This window comes from Labeo rohita, chromosome 23 (assembly GCF_022985175.1).
Source record: "Labeo rohita strain BAU-BD-2019 chromosome 23, IGBB_LRoh.1.0, whole genome shotgun sequence".
In the NCBI taxonomy this organism is placed as follows: Eukaryota; Metazoa; Chordata; class Actinopteri; order Cypriniformes; family Cyprinidae; genus Labeo; species Labeo rohita.
This window is the reverse complement of record NC_066891.1, coordinates 17,558,374-17,585,269: the sequence shown is the minus strand read 5'-3', so window position 1 is coordinate 17,585,269 and position 26,896 is coordinate 17,558,374. Positions and strand designations below refer to the sequence as shown.

At 37.6% G+C, this 26,896-nt stretch overlaps 2 protein-coding genes across 3 annotated transcripts in view; both read right to left on the bottom strand.

The window, feature by feature from the left end:
• Positions 1 to 7,662: 7,662 nt before the first annotated feature.
• On the bottom strand, positions 7,663 to 19,844 carry lrrc38a (leucine rich repeat containing 38a). Its single transcript, XM_051095864.1, has 3 exons — positions 19,554 to 19,844; positions 17,936 to 19,357; positions 7,663 to 8,731 (listed from the first exon to the last, which is right to left on the bottom strand). Exons 2-3 carry the CDS (start codon positions 18,561 to 18,563, stop codon positions 8,487 to 8,489), a joined length of 873 nt encoding a protein of 290 aa, XP_050951821.1. The 5' UTR covers positions 18,564 to 19,357; positions 19,554 to 19,844; the 3' UTR covers positions 7,663 to 8,486.
• Positions 19,845 to 22,414: 2,570 nt separating this feature from the next.
• The window catches only part of ephb2a (eph receptor B2a), an 86,774-nt gene continuing 82,292 nt past the window's right edge, over positions 22,415 to 26,896 (bottom strand). For both annotated transcript variants that reach the window (XM_051096513.1, XM_051096514.1), the window contains exon 16: positions 22,415 to 26,896. This exon is cut by the window's right edge and continues 46 nt beyond it. In XM_051096513.1, the coding sequence (XP_050952470.1) occupies positions 26,834 to 26,896 (63 nt within the window). In that variant the 3' untranslated portion in view covers positions 22,415 to 26,833.

Sequence of the window (26,896 nt, the reverse complement as noted above, 5' to 3'; positions counted from 1 at the left end):
GCACATGTGGAGCTCTGCACCCCCCTGGCTGGTCGTGTGCATCCACATAATCCCAGCCTGCCTACAATAGCATAGAAGGCCATCTGTTCAGCTCATAGCCCTTTAAAACTCCACATCTGGACAGGGGAGTGGGGGCAGTGCTCTTTTTTAGTCTGTATATCTTTTTTTTTCCTCCCCTCCCTTCTGAAGTTTACAATTAAGATTACGTATTCTGTCAGTTTGTATTTTACTTAACATGGTCATGCATTATAGAGATTCTTGATATCACATATGTCTGTAAGCATAAATATCTTGTTTGAATCTAATGTTCTACAGAATATACATACATCTGTATAACTTAACCTGAATATAACTGTATGTAACTTGCCTTAACCAGACTCCAAACCAGTGGTTCAAATGGTAGTTCTTACAAAACCCATATAAAAAATTCTAAATAAAATACACTACCAGTCAAAAGTTTTGAACAGTGAGATTTTTTTTTTTTTTTTAAAGAAGTCTCTTCTGCTCACCAAGCCTGCATTTATTTGATACAGGAAAAACAGTACAATTTTGAATTTTTTTTACTATTTAAATAGTTTTTATTTGAGTATATTTTAAAATGTATTTTATTTCTGTGATCAAAGCTATATTTTCAGCATCATTACTCCAGTCTTCAGTGTCACATGATTCTTCAGAAATCATTCCAATATGCTGATTTGCTGTTCAACAAACATTTATTATTATTATCATAAATATTCAGGATTCTTCAATGAATAAAAAGATCCAAAGATCAGTATCTGAAATAAAAAGCTTTTGTAACATTATACAATATGTTTGGAGTTAGTATGTATGTGTGTGTGTGTGTGTGTGTTTGTATACATGTACATATATTTGAGAAAGAAATTATAGAAATTAATGCTTTTATTTAGCAAGGATGCTTTAAATAAAATTGATGATAAAGACATTTGTAATGTTACAAAAGATTTTTATTTCAGATAAATGCTGTTCTTCTGAACTTCCCATTCATCAAAGAAGCACATAATAATAATAATAATAATAATAAAATGTTTTTGAGCAGCAAATCAGAATATTAGAATGATTTCTGAAGGATCATGTGACTGGAGTAATGATGCTACAAGCTTTGAAATCACATGAATAAATTACATTTTAAAATATATTCAAATAGAAAACCATTATTTTAAATAGTAAAAATATTTTAAAATTTGACTGTTTTTGCTGTATCAAATAAATGCAGGCTTGGTGAGCAGAAGAGACTTCTTTATAAAAAAACATCAAAAATCTTACTGTCCAAAAACTTTTGACTGGTAGTGGATCTTATACTTAGCAATGCTTTTTAAAACCTCAACAATGCACACAATGTGTTTTCCCTTTTAACTACCATTGACAGGCTTTTCATACTGTAATCACACTCACCACTGTAAACTAACCAGCATCGGTGTCAGAAACAGGATGCAGGGTCATGCTGCTCTTGTTTTCAGGGATCTTGGTTTCGTTCTCAGGTCATAGTCCACCACTGGATAATGAGTGGACAGTTGGAGGATCAGTTTCATTTGCCCTGAATGTAAAACAATCTTGCCCCCTGTCCAAGTAAACAAGCCTGAACACATACCTTCATACCAGACACATGCCTTTATGTTCAACCGACTTGTTATTGTAACCTTTGACCTTTACCATTTACTCACCTTTAAACTGAAAAGTGATAGGAAATTAAGTTGTAGTTTTTCACAACGTTAAAATGTTTTTAAAGGAGAAGTTCACTTCTAGAACAAAAAATTACAGATAATTTACTCACCCCCTTGTCATCCAAGATGTTCATGTCTTTCTTTCTTCAGTCGATAAGAAATTATGTTTCTCGAGGAAAACATTTGAAGAATTATCCCCATATAGTGGACTTCAATGGTGCCCCCAAGTCTGAACTTCCAAAATGTAGTTTAAATGCAGCTTCAAATGGCTCTAAACAATCCCAGCTGAAGAATAAGGTCTTATCTAGCATTTTCGAAATAACAAATTGACAATTGATATACTTTTTAACCTCAAATGCCCGTCTTGTCTCGTACGCACATGCATACTCTGTGTAATTTGGGTCAATACAGTTAGGGTATGTCGAAAAACTCCCGTCTCATTTTCTTTTTCAAGGTCAAAATCATCCTACATGGCTGTTTTACCATTTTTTGTAAGGCCGTTTGATCTTCTTTGCACGTTCACTTTGTAAACACTAGAGCCCCGTTCACAGCGACACGATCCCATTCATTTCAATGGAGAGCCGGCGATTTCCGGCGACAAGAGCGACATCGAGCTACAGCGACCGTTGGCGACCGGATGGGGCGTGTCCAGCGAGGCTCTGCTTCTCATTCTTTTTTATTTGTATGTACAGATTTAATTTATTAGGGGCCAAGCACCAGAGGTGCGGTGGCACCTATTGTATCCGTTGGCGTTATTATTATTCCGCTTCTTCTTCTTCTTCTTCCTCTTCCGCCGCAAGTCTATGGCAGCCCATAGAACCGCTTGCGGGAAAGTTGTATAATTTTGCACACTGATAGAGGACAGTCCCAACATTAACCATAGCAAGTTTGGAGTCTCTAACTCAAACTCTCTAGCGCCACCACTTGTCCAAACTTTCAAAAGATTTATGCTAATAACGTTTGAACCGTAAGTCACACAACAAAAATTCTTTTTTCCTCTGATTCCTTGGCTTATGCCGAGTTGAATGGACACCAAAATTCAAAAATCGTAAGGTTTAGTTTTTTCGCTATTCTCAATTGTTCGTAAAACCTACTTTTTCGAACTCGTCCTAGGACGTTGCACCGATTGTCACAAAAATTGATCCAGATCATCTTCAGACCACACTGGCAAAAAGTTATGGAATTCAAGTCGATTCGTCCAGCCGTTCACGAATAACACGCGAAAGAATTCTACGAAAAGCTAGCAAAAATCAATGTGAGGCTATATCTCCGTAACAGTTTGTCATATTGACACCAAACTTGGTGTGTGTTATAACAAGCATGACCTGAGCCTACCTGCAGTGTTTCGGTGCAGTGCCCCCTAGTGGTCAGAAGATACGAAAAATGGCTCTTTTTCTTTATAACGTCTGAATGATTTGTCCAAAAATCACAAAACTGGTCTCTTTAGATTCGGTGTGTCATACCGAGTCGAACCATATCCAATTTTCCCATGTCAGCCATTTTGGGTGTCGGCCATTTTGAATTTAGCTTTAAAATGCTGTATCTTGAGAACAGATTAGCGTATCGTTTCAACATTAATTACAAAAATGTTCTGCACCATGCCCTGAATGTACATAAAAATTTGGGGGCCAGCGCCACCTTGTGGTTAAAAGTTATAACGAAATTTCAAAAAATGCTAATAACTTTTGCGTACATTAGCCTATTGAAATAAAACTGATTTTGATAGATTCCTTCGGTCATGCTGAGAACACCGATACCTATTTTGCCAATTTTGGCTGAACTTCCTGTCCGCCATTTTGATTCATGTTGAAAACCTACTTTTTCGAACTCCTCCTAGACCGTTAGTCCAATTTTCACCAAATTTGACTCAGATCATCTTCAGACCATGCTGACAAAAAGTTATGGATTTTGTGTCGATACACAAAACCGTTTTCGTTTAGCGCATCAACGAATTTACTGGAAAGATGCCAAATTGCATCCGAGTCTGTATCTCTGCAAAGCTTTGACATATTGACACCAAATTTTATATGTGCTATTGTCACCACACTCTGACCAAGCCACATCAATTTGGTAACAGTGCCACCTATGGGTCAGAAGTAATACGCCATTCACTAAACATTAATAATGAAATTTACAAAAATGCTAATAACTTCTGTTTACATTAGCCTATTGGAATGAAACTGATGCCAATAGATTCCTTGGGTCAAGTCGAGAACATTGATACCCATTATGCCGAAATTGGCCAAACTTCCTGTCCGCCATTTTGATTAATGTACAAAACCTACTTGTTCGAACTCCTCCCAGACTGTTAGTCCGATCTTCACCAAATTTGACTCAGATCATCTTCAGACTATGCTGGCAAAAAGTTATGAATTTCGTGTCGATATACAAAACCGTTTTCGTTTAGCGCATCAACAAATTTGCTGGAAAGATGCCAAACTACATCTGAGGCTGTATCTCTGCAAAGCTTTGACATAATGACGGCAAACTTTGTTTGGGTCATTGTCATTTCACACAGAACACGTCACATCAATTTGAAAACAGCACCACCTGTTGGTCAAAAGTGATAAGCCTTAAATTTTATTACGATTGGTTGTATTTATGATTTTTCAGCCATTTCAACTGATATTATCCTAAAATGGCTTAAGTTACTCGCTGCTGTAGTCGGTCTGCTGCTCCTTGCCGTGCTTAGCTCCTCATTCTGCCTCTTTTGTGCTTGGCCCCGCAATTGCTGCTTGCAGCTATATTATTTATATTATATTTAGTCTTTTGCCTACAAAATGTTTGTATTTAGCGGCAAGAAACCTGATTCGCTGTCAAGGCAACCAGCAGTGAGAACGCCCACTAGCAAACCTGGTCGCCAGCCTCTGGCAACATGCAGAGTCGCTACTAGTGTGAACGCAGCTTAGGTCGGTACTTCTGCAGCAATGTAGGGCGATTTTGAAGTTAGGGAAGGAAACAAGATGGGACATACCCTAACTAGGGGTGCTCCGATTGATCGGCTACCTATTATTATCGGCCGATAATACGATAATAATCGGATAATAATCATAATCTTGGGGATGTTTGATCGGCGGTCTCTAAAAAGGCAGATCTCATAAACCGATCTAAAGCTGATGACGCGCCTGCCGTGACAAGTTTGGTACGACATGCAGCGGCATGGTCTAAAATAATTATAATGTTGAAGGGGAGGTACAATTCATATTTCTTCATTTAATAACTTTTAAAGTAATTTGAAAACCTTATGTGAGCTTTAATTTCACAAACACCTCCAGTGAATGACCGCGCGCTCTCTCTCCTTCACTCTCAAAAGTGCGCAAATGGCTTCCAATCACCACATCGCGTCAGACTATAAGTCAGCTGCACAGTTGACACAGGAATTGTCACTTGCACAATATAATCAATGTCGCATCTTCGCTAAAGTTTGTAAACTGCATTTCTTTTTAATTATTTCCAGTGTTTAACCATTCAGCGCTCGCGCGCTCTCCTGGAGACTGGGCGCTCATGCACACTTGAAGCGTACACACATAACGCTGCGTTCACATAACTCCGATTGTAGTGCGTATTTTTTTCTGTGCTCATGCTAACGGTTAAGCGTTCAAGCTGCATACGGTTGCGGTCTAGTAGTGCGTTCCAGGAGCGGTGTATCTGCAGCAGTGAGATCATTTTCGTATCAGACTTGTTCTGTATATATATATGTGTAAGATAAATATATATATTTAAAAAAAGTTTAAAAAAAATACTCTTCTCCACCCTTCAAATTAAAAAAAAAAAAAAAAAAAAACTCCCCTCTCTCTTCCTCAAAAAATAAATAAATAAATAAATATAAATAATTTTTAAAAATAAAAAATCAGGCCCTGAATAAGTGTCTATAAATCTTTTGAGTATTTGAGTATTTTATTATAAATAACTCTACATGTTTAATAGGAGGCTTTAAAAATATCGGTATCGGTGATCGGATCGGCAAATACAGCTTCCTGTGATCGGCGATCAGAATCAAAAATCCTGATTGGAGCACCCCTAACCTTAACTGTATTGACCATATTGAACCCGGAAAAAAACAGAGTTCACGCAGACCTAGAAAAGACAAGCGTTTGAGATTAAAAAGTATATAAATTGTCAATTTATTTAAAAAATGACTGATAGTTTTGCTAGATAAGACCCTTCTTCCTTAGCTGGGATTGTTTAGAGCCATTTGAAGCTGCATTTAAACTGCATTTTGGAAGTTCAGACTTGGGGGCACCATTGAAGTCCACTAGTTAAAATTGCTTATTTCTCTGAATTTAAACATTTTTTGAAACATTTGGAATAATGTATGTACACTAGTCAACAAAATATATAACACTGTTCTACTGGTTTTTGAATATTATAATAAAAAATCTTACATATTGTGCCTTTAAAACTCAGTTATGACACTGTGCATTAATATTTAATGTTCTAATTATTTTCTAGAGAATGGCCATCCAAATCATACTGAGGAAGTAAACGGCAAGGAAGGAAGCAGGAATGTTACAGTAGTATCACCACATGATAAAAAAATCAAGTCAGATTTAAGGAGAGGGAAGTCAGTGAAAAATAGCAAGGGACAGGAGGAAACTTGATTAGTCAAATATTCCAAACCCATCCTCAGTAGCGGTGTCTGAATTCAACACAACTGGCCCACAGACACGTAACCATAGCAACAACAAGATCTGAACGTTGAAGAATCGTAGCCTCATTTTGACAAATTCTTACCTCTGTCTCTCTCAACTTTTTACCCTAGAAAATGAGCAGGCAAAATGAGCACAAATAAGCATAGTGTGCTTCCATCCTATCTCATCTGCATCTAAAGGGGATGTCTGTGGAATCCACAGCCCTCTTTTGCATGCTTTCATCTGTCGCCTGTTAAATTCATGACCCTGAGTAAAACTCAAACGTCACTGTTGCTAAGTCATGGATATCTCCCAACCAAGGCATATATATTAAGCTCAATTTTAAAAGCTTTCATCAAGACAAAAACCTCCTCCAGCATCAACCTAAAAAACTCTATGTGCAGTAAAAGCAAAATGAGGTTACATAAAGGCACTGCATTTGCTCTATTGTTTGTTTTGCACTTTGAGAGCTTCCAGGGCTTTCCGGGTCAAAGGAAAAGAAGGAATGATACAGCATGTCACTGGCTGCACCTGCAGGAACTTACTGTTATTTTCATGAGATGGTGGCAGAAAGCAGGACCGCTTCATCTAGTTACAATATGGCCTAAGACAATGTGACCAGTTTTCTTGTTCAGAGATAAATAATCATTATTTGAGCACTAAAAAGGGTAGTTAAATAATAACATATAATATCACTATTAATATATAAGGAGTGATACGGTCAGAAATTAACTTTTCCATTAAGGGGCAATATTTGATTTCCACAGGCATTTTTTATATACATGAGTGCAATTTTTATTATCACCTTATTATAATCACCATACTATGTTGTCTTCTATGTCAAATACTTAAATTTACCCAATTGTTTTAATCAATATTTAAACTGTTTGCTAATAACAATAGACTGTTTAAACAGGAGCTCACAGGGCTGCAGTATTATGACAAAAATAATTTTAGATTATTGCCCGTTATATTATAATAATGATTATTGATATCGATATATAAAAACAATATACAAACGTTTGTTTCTTGTCTTAATTTTGGGCACGTCACATTCAGGCTTCACAGACAAACATGTCAGTCCATGACGCTAATCTAGCGCAAGTTATGCATAAACTACAATAATCACTGAAATTGTACTGAATGTAATTCCGCGCATTGTCAATCAATTTTACAATACATTTTAATTGAGACAGATGTAATGAATTGTTTAATTGTGCAGGGGCATTTTTTGCCCCTTTGTCTTGAATTTATAGGTAATATTTGTTCATTTTGGTGGCATTTTTACCACACGCCTAGGGCTCAAGTACTTTATGTGTGAAAAAAAGATGATGACATAATAACTGACCTTTTTAAACACTTTGGCGTCAATGTTTATTTAGTCATAACATATAGTAAAAAAGGAAAAATTGTTACGAGACAGAATTGACATAAAATGAAGGACAAAAAGTTCCCTTTTAATTTAGCTTTCAGAATACCTTGATTGAGTAATCGATATACAGTATATAATTGCGACCCTTCTGTAACTACAGCAAGCGTATTAAGAGTATGCATGACATTTATAAAGTCGTTGATATTCAAACGTGTCTTATGATATTTATAATAAAACTGAATTGACTGGTGTTTTGAAACTTTTACATGAATAACATGTCACAATGTATGCTCATTTTATGTTGATTCTTTGGTGATATATGCCATTATGATTTATGAAAAATGGCTTACAGTATGGCTCACTGGGATTGTGTGCAATATGTCGTCTGTATTTTAAAGTGCAAGTAGCTAAACCTTACTAAAACTGAGCAAGATTCATGTACACAATACCAAAAATAACTCATGTAGAAAATACTAATTAACTCGCACATTTTCATAAAAACACTATTGTTGCTATTTGATGTCAAAATATAATGCTGATCACTTTTGAATACGGGGCATGAGAACTGCATTTTCTGGAACAGTTTTAGTCTTAAGGCTCAATTCGATCATTGGTGTTCAAGTATAAAAAAACATGATGCTCCATTCAAGCATCACGTATGAAGGTTGTCACACAGGGGCCTAATTCAGGGTTCTTTTGTCATGGAAATAAGGTTTTTCACCTCTTTATCCAATCCCTTGGCTTCCACTGTGTGGTGCATTATGGGTAATTTGTAATCCCCATTCTGTCCAATAAGTCCCCTCAGTCCTCTGCCTCCTCTTCATCTGTCCTTTTGGATTTGAGCCGCTGAAAACAGTGGATAGTGGAGGCCAGAAAGAAACTGGCGATAATGGCTGCCACTGAAATACAAATCCCAGAAAAAATCACTATGAGATAATCAGTGAGCGTTAGCAGTCCACGACACTCGCGGAAACTGTCCTCAGAAAGCACGCTGAGGGGCACCTGCCGCCCGTCCCCTGGAAGAGAGCACTCCATACCTTCTAAGCCTGGAACAGAGAAAGACAAAGAGGGGAACAGTTATTATTGAACATCTTATTGAACATAGAAGATTGATGTCAGAATATACCTTGTGATGTATAGGGTTAGTTTACCCAAACATGACAATTCTGTCATTAATTACTCACCCTCATGTCGTTCCGAACCCGTAAGATCTTTGTCCATATTTGGAACACAAATGGAGATATTTTTGATGAAATTTGAGAGCTTTCTGACCCTGCATAGAGAGCAACACAACTACCACATTCAAGGCCCAGAAAGGAAATTGTAAAATAGTCAATGTGACATCAGTTGTTCAACCGTAATGTTATGAAGTGTTGAGAATACTTTTTGTGTGCAAAGACAACAAAAATGACTTTATTCAACAATTTCTTCTCTTCCATGTCAGTCTTTGACGTACGTTCACGCATAACACAAAACGCAAAGACTGACACAGAAGAGAAAAAATGTTGAATATAGTCATCATAAACACAAGCATTGACTAGAGTGGCCGCTTTAGAGTTGTAACGCGCCGCAGACGTGTGCAGTACAGGGGGTCGAAACACATGCCGAAGCCGCAATCTACTACAAGCATTGACTAGAGTGGCCGCGTTGGAGCCATAACGCGCTCCAGATGTGTGCAGTGTGTGGTAAACGACATTTATTCATCATACAGTGTAGATAGCTTCACTTATAATGCGAGTGTTTTTTTAAAAATGCATAAACTTGCACTAGAATAAGCTAGACTAATCAGTGACAATGTTTTTTGATAATGTTAGGCTGCTTTTAGCCGTATGCTGGAGCTTGTTTCAGGCAATAAAACTAAGTATGTAAAATAATTCAATAAATTAGCATAATAATATATGTATCTGCGATCTCGCAGGCTGAGGATGGGACTTAACGCTACTGTAGCGTATTATTTACTCACCCTCCATGCATCCTAGGTGTATATGACTTCCTTCTTTCAGACGAATGCAATCAGAGTCTAATAAAGTCTAATAAAGTGCATCCATCCATAATAAAAAATTGCTTCATATGGCTCCCGCGTGTCTCCTGTAGCGAATCCATGCGTTTTTGTAAGAAAAATATCCATATTTAAAAAGTAAGATTTACTATTAATCTAGCTTGCGCTAACTGCTTTGACAAGGGGCATGGCAGTACTGAAACACTGTCTAAGCTGTTCGCCAATTGCAACGCAGTGGGACAGCTAACCAATCATAACACATTTCCTTTTTTCAGAAGGCGGGCCTTCATTAAACCCGGAACTAATCAAGCTATTTGTGCCAGGCTGGGAGAAAGGTATTGTAATAATGTAAATGATGTGAAAAATAATCCGTTTTTCGAACCACCAAGCATGAGAGCATGTTCTAGTACATCCCCGAAACAAAATCAAGACTTCTTAAAAGAGCATAATAGGACCCATTTAAAAATGTGCTTACTACTTTTCTGGGCCTTGAATGTGGTAGTTGTGTTGCTGTCTAACCAGGGTCAGAAAGCTCTCGGATTTCATCCAAAATATCTTCATTTGTGTTCTGAAGAGGAACAAAGGTCTTTGGTATTTGGTACAACATGAGGGTGAATAATTATTGACAACAGTTTAATTTTGGGGTGAACTGTCCCTTTAACTTCACTTTTTTTGTTTTTGGACTAGGGTTTGAGTTCTAAAAAAGGAAAAAAAACCAACAAAAAAAAAAACATTACTTCTCATTATCTGACCTCTTTATTAAAAATGCCTTGAAAGACGGCACAGTGAATCTTTTTGGTGAAGAGTCCATTGAACATTCAGTTTAGTCTCTCATGACCAGTGTTCAGTTACCGGACTTGTATGAGTTTCCGAACCAGCTCACATGTCAGGTCGCTAATGTCACAAGCATCCTCAGCTGCACAATATCATGAACGAACATTATCCAAGTTTGAACAAAGCACCCTCTTTCTGCAATTTGTAAAAATCCCATCATTTTAAGAATATTACACATCATGAGATGATTAAATGATAAACCAGTCTGCACAAAAATGCACAAAATATGTGACCCTGGACAAACAAAACCAGTCAAAACCAACCAACCAAACAGAGATTTCATCATCATCTGAATAAATAAGCTTTCCGCTGATGTATGGTTTGTTAGGATAGGACAACATTTGGACGCCTGTCCAAATGAAGTTCTTAGCAATGAATATTACTGCTCAAAATGTAAGTTTTGATATATTTACGGTGGGAAATTTACAAAATATCTTCATGGAACATGATCTTTACTTAATATCCTAATAATGGTTGGCATAAAAGTAAAATGGATCATTTTGACCCATACAAAGTATTGTTGGCTAATATACCTGTGCAACTTATGACTGATTTTATGGTCCATATTTATACAAAAAAAAAGCAGCATAATTGTTTTAAAACACTGAAAATTAGAAATATTAAATCAGCATATTAAAATGATTTCTGAAGAATAATGCAATGCTAAAGAGTAATGACTGATGAAAATTCACAGGAATACATAACATTTTAAAATTTTAAACTGTTACACTTTACAATAAGGTGTCACTTGTTAACATTAGTTAATGTATTAACTAACATGAACAAACAATGAACATTACACTATTTATTAATCTTTGTTAATGTTAGTTAATAAAAATTCAGTCGTTCATTGTTCAACTATGTTAACTAACACAACTTCTGATTTTAATAATACATTAGTAAATGCTGAAATGAACTAAGATTAATGAAGGCTGCAGAAGCTTTGTTCATTCTTAGTTCATTAACTAATGTAGTTAACTAATGAACCTTATTGTAAAGTGTCACCTTTTAAACTAATAATATTGTTATTTTTGCTGTATTTTGATCAAATAAATACATACTTTGTGAGCAAAAACTAAAAAAGAAGTACATGTTCCTAATTAGATGAAAAGTTCATCTGTCCCCCAATTTATTTTTTATTTCACTGTCTGTTCCAGTTTATATTTCCCCATTTAATTTCTTTTAGTTCAGCTCTTTAAAGGCCATTTGATGGTCACGTATTCAGACAGCGTATCGCTTCAGAAAATAATAAATGAGCAAGCGGATTTCAAACTCAAGGCTATACACTTCAGTTGAACATGTGCACTAGCACTCAGTGCCATTACATTCAAGTGCCTTTCTGTTACACCTATGAGCTTGTTTTCCAAATTCATGCTTGATTTGCATGCTTTGATTCATGCTGAAAAACAAAGTGCTTATGAGATAGACACATCTGTGCATTTATAGGAATTATCACAAAATAAAATGATACAGAAATTAAATCAGTATAGAGAAATATGCCCTATTATAGCATAGTGGTATTATTACATGAAAATCTTTGTATGTAGCAATAACACCGAGCGGCAGCTATGACTCAGATAACTCCTGTTACATAACAGGAAGATAAGATGCGAGATGGGAAGCTTTCCAATTTTGTTTGTTTTTTTCCCTCTCTTTATGGGAAGCGTTTGTGAAATATTCCTCGTTGGTGTGTATTTTGATTTTCACAGAGGGAGGTTTAATCTCCTTTCAGCCGTGTGATCAGCGGACACCAGATGACAGATTTGAAGCGGAACATCGCCTACGTAATACAGCCACGCTGACAGACAGACACAACAGAGCGGCAGAGCTCCAGAGCCCCATCTCCTCTCTAATTGCATTCACGCTCAAAACCCCTAGTGATTCTGTGTAGCCGTTTGTTCTTAAAACTGGAATTTTCGAGTCAAAATAATAAGACACGCCATTCTCATCAATATATAACCCTCTGTGTCATAACACAATGCCACCATGTTTCTTCATGTCATTGGCCAAAGTCAGTTGACATCATCATCAAACGTGTGAGGCAGTAAGTGCGAGTGAGTCACTCCATCCAGAAGGGGTTTTCCACATGCAGGGGATTCAGCGACCTCAGCCTCCTTTGTTGGGTCTGTCACGTGGCTGTTTGCCCAGCTCTACGAGCTCATCTAACGTTTTACCACTTCAGAGCGATCCCCAAGAGCGAAAATCGCAAATCATCAATGTACACGCACATGCTTTTACCCATTTAGAAAATTCTCACAGCGGCCACAAGCTCAGTGTCGTCTAGCCTGCTGTCACCACATATGTGTAACACGAGGAAGATGCTGCCATGTTCTTACGTTTGCATCAGTGAAATGAATCAAAGCTGCGCCTTTGTAGTGTAGCACAACTGAATATATGAATGTCATTATCATATTCACATTACACTGAATTCATTCAATACACTTGATTAATGTGCTTAAAATCCTGTAGACTTGAATAAATTCATCCTGTTACATTTTACGGTAAATACATGGCTTGTTGGCATAATAGTGATATAATATGACGTTGTAACCTCTCGGGCTCTGTCTGTTGACCTTTGAGGGTTGTTTAAAGAGTCGTGTGTGCAGCTGTCACATATACGTACGTCACTTTACATGCTTTGCTTACGTACACAACACTGTATTTGGTGGAAATCCTGGTTCTTGCCCTTGAAAGACTCAATATCCAATTACCAGGCAACTGAAAGTGTGCCAGAAGTGTGCTATCATCAGTATCAGATTCAATGTTGGGTTGAATAATGGATGTAACGTGTTCATCCATACCCAAGTGCCAGAATTACAACGCCGTAAGGGAGTTTAAACCAGTGGCCCTGGGGCTATCTAAATTAAAGACTATATTATGGTGGATTCTGAAGTTTTTAAATACTGTGTAAATTTAAAATACCACATTTTTGTTTCTTGAGTTTAGGGCTGTCACTAACGTTTTTTTTTGTGTGTGTGTGTGTGTAATCGAGTAATCTGACGATTATTCTAACGATTAATCAAGTCTTTGGATAATTATAATTTATTTGTAGTAATCAAAATAGATCTAAGTGAACAATAGCCTTTAAAGTTACTTAAAGGGGTCATCGGATGCCCATTTTCCACAAGTTGATATGATTCTTTAGGGTCTTAATGAAAAGTCTATATTATAATTTGGTTAAAAATTCTCACTGGTAGTGAAAAACAACACCCTCTTTACCTTGGCTGCTTTAAATGCAAATGAGCTCTGCTCGCCCCGCCCCTCTCTTCTCTCTGTGGAGTGACGAGCCTGTTTACTTTAGCCGCATTTAGCTGCTAAACTTGCTAACTAGCACATTATTAGGAAAGGCGATCGCAAAGATTCATAAAAAAACCCTTATACTCACTTCTGTTGTAAGTGAAGCTGGATCACGAATGATTCGCACGAACATAAACGGATATATGTAGATCGGGAAGTACATTCCATTCACAAACAAACGTAATCTACTGCATCTTCAGTGGCTCAGATGTTGGGAGTAAATGACGACCACTACGTTCATTATTACATCCAACAACACAACACCTCAATCGCTTAATTCTTGTCTAACTTACATCCCTGCTCCAGCATCAAAACATGGAGGTTGGACTGTTACAACTGATCTGAGGTAAGAGCTCATGTCAATCAACTATCATGGGAGTGGGCTCTTTGGGTGTGATGCAACAACGACAGGCATCTGAGAATGGCTTGATTTGAAAAAGGGGATATTATTTTTACAGATTAATTAAAAACCACTGCATGGATTTTTACCATTAGAGGGTAGATTTGTACATACACTGCCAACACACATTAATGTTCAAACAGCATGTAAAAGTGAACTTAGCATCCGATGACCCCTTTAAAAACATATATAATAGCAATGAGGCAATAATAATTAGTTCAAAATAAAAAAAGCATTAAAAGCAAGTAATCATATGGTTTTATAGAACAATACTGTTACAATACATAATGTATTATAAACAATAGAACTAATGTACATTATGCTTTATAACAAATGCCTGCAGAGGGCGCCAATAGCCTGATGATTGTTTTTACACTTTACTGCGCAATCCTTGTTTAATATTGACTAAACAACATTTAATTCAAATATCCACTTAATCTTTAATATTTGGCCATTTCTTTATGATAGAAAAGCTACAGCCACTGTCTTGAATATGTGGACATGAAAACGTGTAAATGCAGACTGAGGGTTTAAACTTTTATTTTGAAATCGCGATGAACAGTTAGCATATTGAGAACAATATTGATGTATTCTCTTCTGTTTGCGTAGGTTTATAAACGATGCACATTGCGTTCCCAGATGAACATTATAATAAAGCCAACTTCACAACTATATGCAGAGATAGTTTGAGACGCTCCACACATGTAAATTGCGTAACAGCATTTACTGTGAACTGAGCTGCTCTATGTACTTAACATACACGCATGTAAATAATTCAAGCGCATATATTAAAACCGCATATATTTAATTAAACCATAGCATTTGTGAATTCTTAAAAACATTATGCTTTATTATCATTTTTAAATGGTTTTAATATGAGGAATGCGCCACTTCCGGTATTTTGCTGATTACTCGACACGGTCAAAATGCAATCGAGGTTTTTTTAAAAACCAAAAACACTAATAGAATCAAGGAATCGTTGCAGCCTTGAGTTACAATTAAAACAATCTAGTTGCCACTGATAGCGTTCTGGGCAGCGCCAACATAAAGCGCTGTTGTGCTATGGGCGTCCCGAGTTCAAATCCCACCTTGAGTACCTTTCCTGATCCCGCCCTCTCTCTCTCCCACTTTGCTTCTTGTCGCTTCTACACTGTCCAATAACAAGGCAAAAACGCCACCGCCAGCACTTATTGTATTATGTCAACCCAATCTCATGACAAAAACGTACCTGTGGGAACTTACGAAATGCGTATTGCCATGTGTGTTTTGTGACATATTCAATGTGAAATGTCCACTGAGTGGCGCTAAAAAGAGTGTTCGGTTTTTTCCCCCGGAACAGATGAATGTACATACGTACATACATTTTATGTGATGTTGGTTTGTACGTGTCACTGCAGTTCTGACTTGAAATGTTCATTGAGTGGCGCTATAACTCTAATGCTCTGTGACCTTTTAAAATAACGTACCATCTGCACTACACCTAAACCTACCCGATAGTGTGAACAAAAGCGAATGTGATGTAAATACGCAATCACAAGCATGCCGTTTTAGCTTGTTTTTTGATCTCCCATCTTTAATATCTTTCATTGTGAGTCATGTTGGATTCTGGATCCTAAGTCTTATTCCGTGCCGGCTGAGCTACCGAGCAAGCGAAACATACGGAGCTGTAATCAAATAACTCTGTAACAAATACTAGATATCTGAAATGTCTAAAACATCTTAACACATTCTAGACAATCTGGACTGATTTGGTTCTTCTCTGCATTTGTTCATCAGTATTAAATGTAGTTACATTGAATTTAAATTGACTTAAATGTCGTAAAAAAAAAAAAAAAAAAAAATACTTTGAGAGAATTGTGTATACATTTTTTGAACACAATGAAACAAATCCTCAAAAAATATTCATCCATAACATTTACAGTATGGCCTAAATGTCATGTCCTCCCCTTGGTATAACCGTCATAAACGTAGTAAATATTATATAATATATTATGTAATTATCTTCAAGATTTAACAGTAAACTCAAATGATATCTTGCTAATAATCTGCAAATTATAAAGACGTGATGAAATAAAAACTGTGGAAGGTCTATAGACTGCAAACATTTGTGAATGGGTCAAAAACTGTTGTTTACAAATACAACTGACCTTCTTTTGTTTCTGTTAACAAAGGAGCAAACATCCTGATCAAGTTAAATTAATGGGTATAGTTAATATTGTTACACTGGAAATGGACTGTAATTAAACAATAATGTGATTAAGAATTACAAATGGAAAATGCAATCAGTCAGATATGATCTTAGTCTCTTGCTTCAATCATAAGCTACAAAAATAGTCAAATAAACTTCAAATGTCTGAGGATTAAACAAATCTTTCTCATAATATGAAGTTTAATCCAATCAGGAAGATTCACACCTATGACGATAACTTTGATTAAGTAATGGTTCTCAAATATAGTTACAAATATGTGAATTTAGGTTTTAAAGTCATAGTATTTGGTTTGGATTTTAACTGTAAAAATGTTCTGTTTAATATGAAGCGTTTACATTTTTAGTACTGCGCATACAAAGATGCATTATTTTTTAAGGTTTGGTTGCATAACAAAACCACTACATGTGTTCTCTGCACTTGGTTTGTAAACAGAATATGTGACTCTGGACTACAAAACCAGTTATGAAGGTCAGTTTATTTATTTGAATGAATTTTGAAGCTGAATAAATAAGCTTGGTTGTTAAAAGGAAAAAATATTTGGCAGAGATACAACTATTTGAAAATCTGGAATCTGAGGGTGCAAAAAAAAAAATATTGAGAAAAATCACCTTTTTATGGTAGGAAATTTACAAAACATGATCTTTACTTAATATCCTAATGATTTTTGGCATAAAAGAAAAATCAATAATTTTGACCCATACAATGTATTGTTGGCTATTGCTACAAATTTACCCGTGCTACTTACAACTAGTTTTGTGATCCAGGGTCATATATAAATGTGCAACCAAAACCCAAACTAAATTTTTTATATTGACATCTTTGTAACTTGCTACCTAACGCTACATTAGTCTCTAAAACAGACAAGGGGATAGAAAAGTGACTTGTGCTTCTAAAGGACAGTGAGGATCATGCATATATATTTGATGTAGCAACTTGACCTTAACCTTGAACTAGTGGTAAGTGACCTAATGACCAATGGATACTGTATCGCACAGTGTACATTTACCTCAGTTTCTTCCTTTAGTTACCACTCAAATTAATGTCAACAAAGAGAACATGACATGAAACAAAATTAGGGAACATGTTGTGTGGCATACGTTTCATGAATTATGCATAAGAATATTTCGCATATTCCAGTGATCACCTACGGAGTGTCAGCCTCTTTGCCTTGGATTGAAAACAATCTCATGCATTATTAAACTAAACACAAGATGCAGTCGAGGTACATAATATCACAAGTGTTATCATTTGAAATTTACTTAATGTGATGAGTCAAAATAGTTCAGTCTCAGTTGTAAGTGACCGCTGGGGTTTTTTAGCACCTGTATCCCCTAAAAAAAATCAGTCCACCCACATGAAAGTAGATGCTAAGCATCAACACTTCTCACCCTTAATGACCCTTTGGATCTTTCACAGGTGAACCACCACAGACTGTGAAGGATTCAAAAGGTATGAAAAATGTATGATGTTATTTCATGCAGATCAGGAAAGCAAGATTTAAGCAGCTTACCAGTTGGGAGCTTGTGACGATTCTCAAATAGCCACAGAAAGAGTTTGGCAAAGTTGCAATTGCACACCCAGGGGTTCCCTTCCAGGCGTATCACCCGCAAAGAAGGCAACTGGCTCAACACCCCGACATCCATGCCCGAGAGGGCATTCCTCTCCAGCTCGAGTTCTCGTAAGGAGGTGAGGCCCGTAAAGGCGTCCTTGCTGACCATATTCAGATACGGATTGTTCCCCAGTCGTAGCTTGATCAGACTCCGGGACTCCCCAAAAGTTCCCGAGGGGATCTCAGTCAAGTTGTTGCTCCCTAGATCCAGATAGACCAGTCTGGAGGATGTGCTCAGAGTCCCAGGCTCCAGCCTTGTTAGGGAGTTATTCCTCAGATCCAGGTAGACCAAATCACTGTAGAGAACCAGGAAATCAGAAGGGATCCAGGGAATCCAGTTGTTAGACAGGAGGAGTCTCCGTACGTCCAAAGGGATGGAATCTGGAAGACGGGTGAGCCCTTGACCTGTGCAGTCCACGGTGTGATGGTCTGGACACAAGCAGCTGGATGGGCAGTTGTATCCCCAAGTTAACAAGGTAGAGGACAGCAAGGCAAGGAAAGGCTGAAGCCAGCGAACACATGAGAACATTGTCAAGAGGGTGCGAGGTGAAGGGGAGATTGGGGGGATTACGAGAGGGATGTTTGGAGAGGGGTAGAGGAAAGGGGATGGGGTACAGGGTCAGGGGGCGAGATACTAGGAAAGGGGACAGGGGCGCATCTGGAGATGACAGGAGTCAGGGTTGTCGCGAAGGCATCTTTCCTTGTCTCCTAGATTGCAATCTACAAAGGCTCGAGCAGCAGCAAGCGGCTACAAAGACACGGAGCTCTGTTTTCCACGAGATCATGTAGCAGGCAGTGTGGGTCGTGTGGCAGCCCGCTGGCTCTGAGCATGAAAGGGGAGGAGAGACAGCGATCGAGAGAATGTGGGGAAGAGAGAGAGAGCGCGCAATGCAAGGGATTAGCAGAGAGGTAAACAGAGACGAGTGAACCAGAGACTGGGAAGCGCTGGGGGCATGGAGAGGGGAGGGGAGGGGAGTGTGACGACGGAAGGGAGGTGTAGCCCACTCGGTTTACCCACGGTTGAAAGGGAATTCTGATTCTTTAATTCAAATGTACACTATGTGCTGATCTGTAGCTTGGTCTGCCAGCTTCTGTGCCAGCTGAACCGTTGTGCCCATAGCACATTTGACCCAAGGCTGTGGTCGCAAGTCTTCTTCCATCCTGGATAAATGGCTAATGACTTATTCGCACTGGTTTTCACATTTGGCTTCTTTTCCGTCATCCCCCGATTCAGGCGTAGTGTCTGTTTTTATATTCTGGCTCCATTGCCATGGTGATGGATGTGACGATTAAGATGGGGCTGTGTGCATACAGATTACTGCCCTGAAAGTGAGAGATGGTGACGGTGAATAACTGTGTGAACCTCAGTGGAGAAGATACAAAACAGAAATTGCACGCAAAACCTTCCGACTTGTCACAGCTGCACAACTCATTCACACTCAACATAATGGCTGTCCTGAAAATCACAAGTCTACATTTTATACGAATCGAGATGAAAACGAAAAGATTTTGACCGTACCTCTTCTCCAGCGTGCTCACAAAAGTGGTCATTACTCATCGCTCTTCCAGCTGTTGTTGTTTATTTTTGTCGCTGTGTTCTGAATTCATGTTTACTCCTGTGCTGCTGTAAATCTCCAGGCAAATAGAACACATGCTGTGACCACAGACAGCTTTCCTCTTACATCACACGCACTGGAGAATAGCATGGCACAGCCCAATGGAATTACACAATACTCCCATAGGTCATATTGTAACCTTGACCTTTCTAGCAGGCATCAATAGACTTGCCTTTGACCTTTTTCATGTGGCACATCTTTGAAAAATACCAAGTTGAAATGTTACTTCCTCCGGTGTCCCTGTAAAAGAAACAAATGTCAGCTTCATTAGTGCGAACGAGGGTAGGTCCAGGATATCTTCTCTGTAGGGCATTTGGCAATGGGAGAAAAGCCGTGCAGATTTTCCATTCACAATTAAAGTCTGGCGCATGAATAAATGATAAATATCATGAGCAACATACTGTTTGACACAGTTGGGTTGTGGATGGGACACAACAGGAGAGGACACAAACAAAAGCTACTTGCGTGGAGTGCAACACAATAAAACGACGATAACTTTGTGTGCCTTGCTTTGGCAGGGTTGGGATGATTCTTTTACAGAGCCAAACTATTTATCGTCGAGTAGTGTGCATGACAGGGTTTACTAGAGAAGATCATCCAGCTCGGATTTTCTCACCAGGGTCTTTAAAGAGAAACATGAGATAATCCCACATACACATTCACACATGACAAGAAGACCATGTGCCAGCGCCTCCAAAAAAGAACACCTGTCAGCCTCGGCTGAGGACGTGGTGACACACTTTCCTTCCAGGTGCATTCTGGGCCCTCACTCTGGATAATCCTCACCAACATACCCGAGAGCAAGATACTGTCACCCTACTGAACCTCTGCAGACAACCGGCCACAAAAATAAATAATGGTTGAGCTGGAAAAAAGCACCGATAGTCACAAAATATGAGCGTCTCGGAAACTAGGACACCCACTTGAATGCACAGCATCAAAGTCCTAACTACAAGGGATCAACGAAACTGGGACAAGTCATTAAAGCACTTTCAATCACAACAGTACTGACAAATTCAATTTATGTGGATGGTATATGTAGAATTACAGTACACGGCTACATATTTAGTACAGATTACAGGATTACCAGATTAATATTTCATTGTGCTTTTGATGTGGTTTGTTGTGATGGCTAATTCCACTGGGATTAAACAAACACCGTTGTCCACTGCAGCCAATGAGGTGATACTACAGTTATCAGATGGGCTTGATACAGTTTGATCGTGTTTCAAAGATTAGGCATTGATGCGACTTGACTCCTACTTGACTCCTATTTGTCAAGGCCGTGAGTGCAAAACTGGTGTCCAGCAAATTACAGTTGATGTCAAAAGTTTACATCCCCCTTTCAGAATCTGTAAAATGTTAATTATATTAGCAAAATAAGATGGATCGTGCATAATGCATGTCACTGTTTATTTAGTACTGATCTGAGTAAGATATTTCACATAAAAGATGTTTACATAAAGTCCACAAGTTGAATTTATAAAATGACCCTTGATCCCCTTGGTTCTTGATACCGTGTTCTTACCTGAATGATCCACAACTGGATCTTGTTTGTCCTGAACTGCCTGCTGTTCTTCAGAAAAATCCTTCAGATTTCTCAAATTATTTGGTTTTCCAACATTTTTGTTTATTTGAACCCATTCCAATAATGACTGTGTGATTTTGAGATCCATGTCTTCACACTGAGCGACTCATATGCAACTATTACAAAAGGTTCAAACGCTCACTTTTGCTCCAGAAGGAAGAACCATGCATTAAGAGCTGGGGGGTGAAAACTTTTGGAATTTGAAGAGTTGAAGGTAAATGTAATTGTATTTGTCTTCTGGGAAACATGTAGCTATCTTCTGTAGCCTCTGAAGGGCAGTACTAAATGAAAAAAAATATGATATTCAGGCAAAATAAGAAAAATGTACACATCTCCATTCTGTTCAAAAGTTTTTACCCCCCGGCTCTTAATGCAGTTTTTCCTCTGGAGCATCACCAAATGGAGTTGAAAACGTTTCCAGAACACTCCATGCACTCCATGTCTGCCATTGGTGGGACAGTCACAAATCACCTGGAAAACAGAATTAATGAACAACAATTAAGAAGGAACAACTACTGTAAAAGAACAGATGGTCTAAATTCAGGCTCCACACGGAAGCACCCAGATCACAGCCAAAAGTTTTCTAATCTTTCTAATACTACATCTTGAGAAGCTTATTCCCTATCTCTCTTTCCCTCACACACACACACACAGAGTATTGACAGCTCCCTAATTTGTTTGCTATCTGGGTGACAGTAGAGGATGTCATCAAAACAAGACTGGGCTGAATAGATGGCAGGAGGTGCAAGTCTTCGGTTCCACTGGCAGAGCAGGTCAAATGCCAATGGCTGTCGAGGGATGAGTTTACATGCCAGCAGAAAACACTTTCCAAATGAAATGCAGGAATATAAAAGGTATAGAAACACAGCAAATTAGTAGCATTTCAAGAAAGCTCTGCAAGGAACAGATCAATTATGGGTAACATTTGCAAAATATTGAGAAAAATGATAACACAGCAGCATGCAGAAACACATTAATCCAAGAAGAACATGGAAACAGTACTTTGGACACAAAGTTAAGGAATAAATACAAAAACAATAGTCATTGAAAGCATGCAGAAATTATATATTCTAATGACAAAATATTAACATTAAAAAATTAATAATAAAACAAAAATGTACTTATAGGCATGTCAACAGACCAAGATCTTATTTTGCAGCCTACAACTCCCCCTGGTGGTCTGGAGCAATACAACAACAGACAATAATCATTTAGACTTCAGAATCATTCTATAAAAAAAAAAAAAAATAAATAAAACCCACACTTCTCACATGACCCATGACACTGACCCTTGCTCCATATTTTATTGAAGAAAAACATAACGGGCCACAAATGTTCTTTCATAGAAAATAAACCAATAGCAATACTACAAATTATTCAACTGTAACATCATTCACAGGGTTACAGTAAATGTACATTTATACAAAATCCAGAGCCTCCTGCTTCACTCACAGTGGTCATGGTGGATATTACAGTGTGTGTGTGTGCGTGTATGACGAATTAATACCAATGAAAGTGTGTGCATACTATTGTATGCGTGTACATGGCCTAATCCACAGTAATATATTCATCACAAAGAAATGGATCTTTTATCGAATAGAGGGTGAAATGGGAAAAAAAATGCCACATTACAATAAAAAAGGGTTTAAAAAAAGATATACATGAAGGTATGTTCTAATATATTAACATATGTACATTCTTTTCATACAACCTTTTGATTACTGCTCTGTTGTCATAAAAAATGAAATCACAATGACAGTTCACTGAGCCTGAAATTATTTTTTTTATTCCCTTTATGAAGTGAATTTGTGGTGCTTTTGTAAAATAAGTAAAAATTTCAATCAAAAGGGGAAGATGAAATGGTTTTGCAATAATAAATGATGTTGCTTACAACACATTTTACATATAGAAAGTGGCCCAACACTGAAAAAATGCAGTTTTTAATGTAAAATGAAAGCATGGAAAATAGATATGGGCATATTTACCTAAATATTGCAGCACATGAGTTTATCAGGCAAAGCTTTACAAAGGACACAGCAGCCTGTCTCACATTAAAAGTCAGTATGCCTACTGGAAAACAAGCGAAGGTCGGTAAAAGAGGTGTTAGGTGTGTTAGTGTTGAGAGAGCGATTGAACCAAAAATGTGAGATTCAGACCTAAGAAAGTGAACAAGAGTATTTCTATACAAGTGTAAAGTGTTTAGACGTGGAAGACCGGTCAACAAGTTGATAGGAAGCACATTCACTTTAAGAGAGACGGTGTCACAGTGTCAAAGTGTCAACTCAACAACTATTTTGGGTTACAAATGTGTCGTGCTCCAGGAAGAGCAACAGGCTAGAAGTGTAACTGCGTATTAACCAACACTGTATATACTGAAAACAACAAACAAGCAAGCATGTATTTTGCAAAGTACTTTACAGTAACGCTGAATATGTCATGAATGTGTAAAACGTCAAAGATAAAAAAGAAAAATGGTCAGTGAAGTCTTTTCATACTGGCAAAATGACCTTTACCAAATCACTAAAATTCAGTTAAACTGCACAAAACTACCAATAAGGGAGCATGTTGATGTTAAAATTCATAATTTGTTATTATAAAACATATCTTTCGATCTTTCATCACATTCTTCAATTTCATAAGCGTTTTTTTGTGTGTGCAGTGCTTCATTCATGGCAAGAACTTAATACTATTTCATGTGGACAGCAAAACTTCTACAAATAGGGTACAAAATAAGGCCTGAAAATGAAGTTAGACAGGTCAAATCCAAATTTCAAAGAAGAGACAGAGACATTTAAAGTGTTTAAAACTAGCTACTTTCATGCTAATCTTGTTAGATAATAGTTTGTCAAACATATAACAATTTTTACAACTACAAAAACGTGATTAGTGCCTATAATGCTTTAAAAAACATAACTGGACAGTAAATTGTACCCAATTTGCAAAGTGTCACCATGTATATATACACGCACACTTAATTATATACAGTGCCTTGCAAAAGTATTCATACCACATTTTATGTTGCTGCTTTGAAAAACTTTTTTCTACATCAATCTACACTCAATACACCATCATGACAAAGCAAAAAACAGGTTTGTAACAACTTCGCAAATTTATTAGAAATAAAAAAAAAAAAAACTAAAATGATTCCATTTCATAAGTATTCATACCCTTTTCTGGAACACTTGAAATTTAGCTCAGGAGCATTCATATCAATTGTAGATGTTATTACACTTTGAGTGGAGTTAACCTGTGGCAAATTCATTTGAATGAGTATGATTTGGAAAGGCAACACCTCTCAATAAAAGGTCTAACAGCTGAAACTGCATATTAGAGCAAAAACCAAGCCCTGAGGTCAAAAAACTGCCTGTAGAGCTTAAAAACAGGACTGCATCAAGGCACAGATCTAGGGAAGAGGTGAGAATCAATTCTGCTTGGTTAGACTGGTGACCAAGAGGCTGATGGTCACTCTAGTTGAGCTCCATGATCATATATGCAGATGGGAAACTTACAGAAGAACAAACATCACTGCAACACTCCACCAATCCGGTCTTTATGGTGGTGTGGCCAAACTCAATCCTCAGTGAAGACACATGAGAACCCGCTTGGAATTTGCAACAAATCACCTAAAGAACTCTCATATTGTGAGAAACAAGATTCTCTGGTCTGATGAACCTCAATTCCATGCATCATGTATGGAGGAAACCAAGCACTGCTCATCAGTACCATCCCAACAGTAAAGTGTGCTGGTAGCAGGGACTGAGGGACTCGTCAGAGTAAAAGGAAAAGCTCAGCACTGCAAAATATAGACATAGCCTTAATGAAAACCCAGTCCAGAGCATTCGAAACCTCAGACTAGGTGGACGGTTCACCTTCCAACAGGACAATGAGCCAAAGCACACAGCAAGAGTGGCTTATAGACAACTCTGTGAATGTCCTTGAGTGGCCCAGCCACAGCCTGGGCTTGAATCCAATCAAACATTTCTGGAGAAAATGTCTGCCAGCCCCCATCCAAGCTGACAGAGCTTAAGAGTTGAAGAGGTGAGAAGAATGGCAGATAATTGCCAAATGCAGATGTCGCATCATACCCCCCAACAAAAATTTATTTGAATAATTTTGCAAAGTTGTCACAAATTTGTTTTGTGCTTAGTCATTATGGTGTATGGAGTGTAGACTGATGTTGGAAAAAAGTTATTTAAAGCAGTTTAACATAAGGCTGCAACATAAAACGTGAAAACAATGGAGTATGAATACTTTCGCAAGCACCTTGTGTATGTATACATATACATAAATGCAAGAAAAATGTGGGAAATCTGATGAAAAATACATACTATTGGGATAGAAAGTAAACATCAAAATGAAATCCAGCATGCACCTCTATTAAATTCGGTCGGCAGGCTCTGTAAGGAAATCAGCACGTGAAGTGCTTATGCGATATGTGACAAGAACCTCTGTAGTACAACACTGGTGCATGATTATACGGTTAACTAGAAAGTAATGGTGTTAAAAAGTATAAAACAAATAAATAAAACTCATGAAGAACATAAAAAATATTCATCACATTACTCTGTACCAACAAAAAAAAGAAAAAGAAACATACTGAACCAGTACTGGTTGCTTTGCCTACTATTCACATAGTTGAATTTCTATAATAGTCCTCATATTGGCAAATTCTGCCAGCACAAGATCCATCACATGGATCATTCCTCATCATACATGAGCATCACACATGTATAATTGTTTCTCCTTTTTTCTCGCTATTAGTCCATAGTCCATTTCAGATGCACACCAAGACAATGTTTGTAAATTTGAATATATCCTGTCAATACATTTCTGGTGAATATGGTTGAGAACCAAATCATATCAAAGACTAAAGGGGGCATATACTGTATATTCAAAATCTGATTTGATCTCATTTAATGAGATTGCAGACTTACCAGCCAAAAACTATCTTTATAAAATAATATGTAATAGTGGCTACATTTACATGCACAGACCTTTTCAACCCTTTTATTTGCATATGCTCGGAATAAATGTATACCCAATATAACACTATTATTATGAAGGTGACATTCTTCTAATATTTCAGTAGGTACTACACTTTATAAATATTTTCTAATGTACCTAAAAGGTGCTCAGAAATACTTCCATTTGTTGATTTTAGCAAAAATAGTTACTCAGCAGGTGATCTGCAAGTAATCGTAGCACATTTCATAGAGAAAGCTGCTTAGAGCAAGGAATTTACATACAAAAGGCTATTATTTTTATGCAAAGGGTATATTAGGCAAGGCATTAGAGGCTATTGTGTGGTTTCTTTGAAATACTGCAAAGTCAGAGATAATACTGAAACATAAACTTGCATGTAAATGCAGCCAGAATGACATTTATGGATAATTTTGGCCATTGCAAAGACTACAGCTTGCCTTCGGTGTGCTGGTGCTGTATTGAGACCATAGCGGTCTTGCGGGGATCTGTTCTTGATCATCCCCAGTGGAAGTGACTACTGCTGGGCTCTGGACACAGGGGGACGTCTTTCTGTGAGGAGGTTCACAGGGGTCTGGTGTGCACAGGGCTGGTCCCGTCTTCCACTTTTAAGAATCAAACCTCCACCGACTGGATCTGGTTCATTTGGGCTCGCATCATCTGCACGCTGTTGAGAAT

Excerpts from the sequence above, each read along its gene's own strand:
- lrrc38a (XM_051095864.1), bottom strand. The coding sequence starts at position 18,563 with ATGTTCTCATGTGTTCGCTGGCTTCAGCCTTTCCTTGCCTTGCTGTCC. Across the intron at positions 8,732-17,935 it reads TCGTCACAAGCTCCCAACTG|GCTTAGAAGGTATGGAGTGC; the intron begins GTAAGCTGCTTA and ends TCTCTGTTCCAG.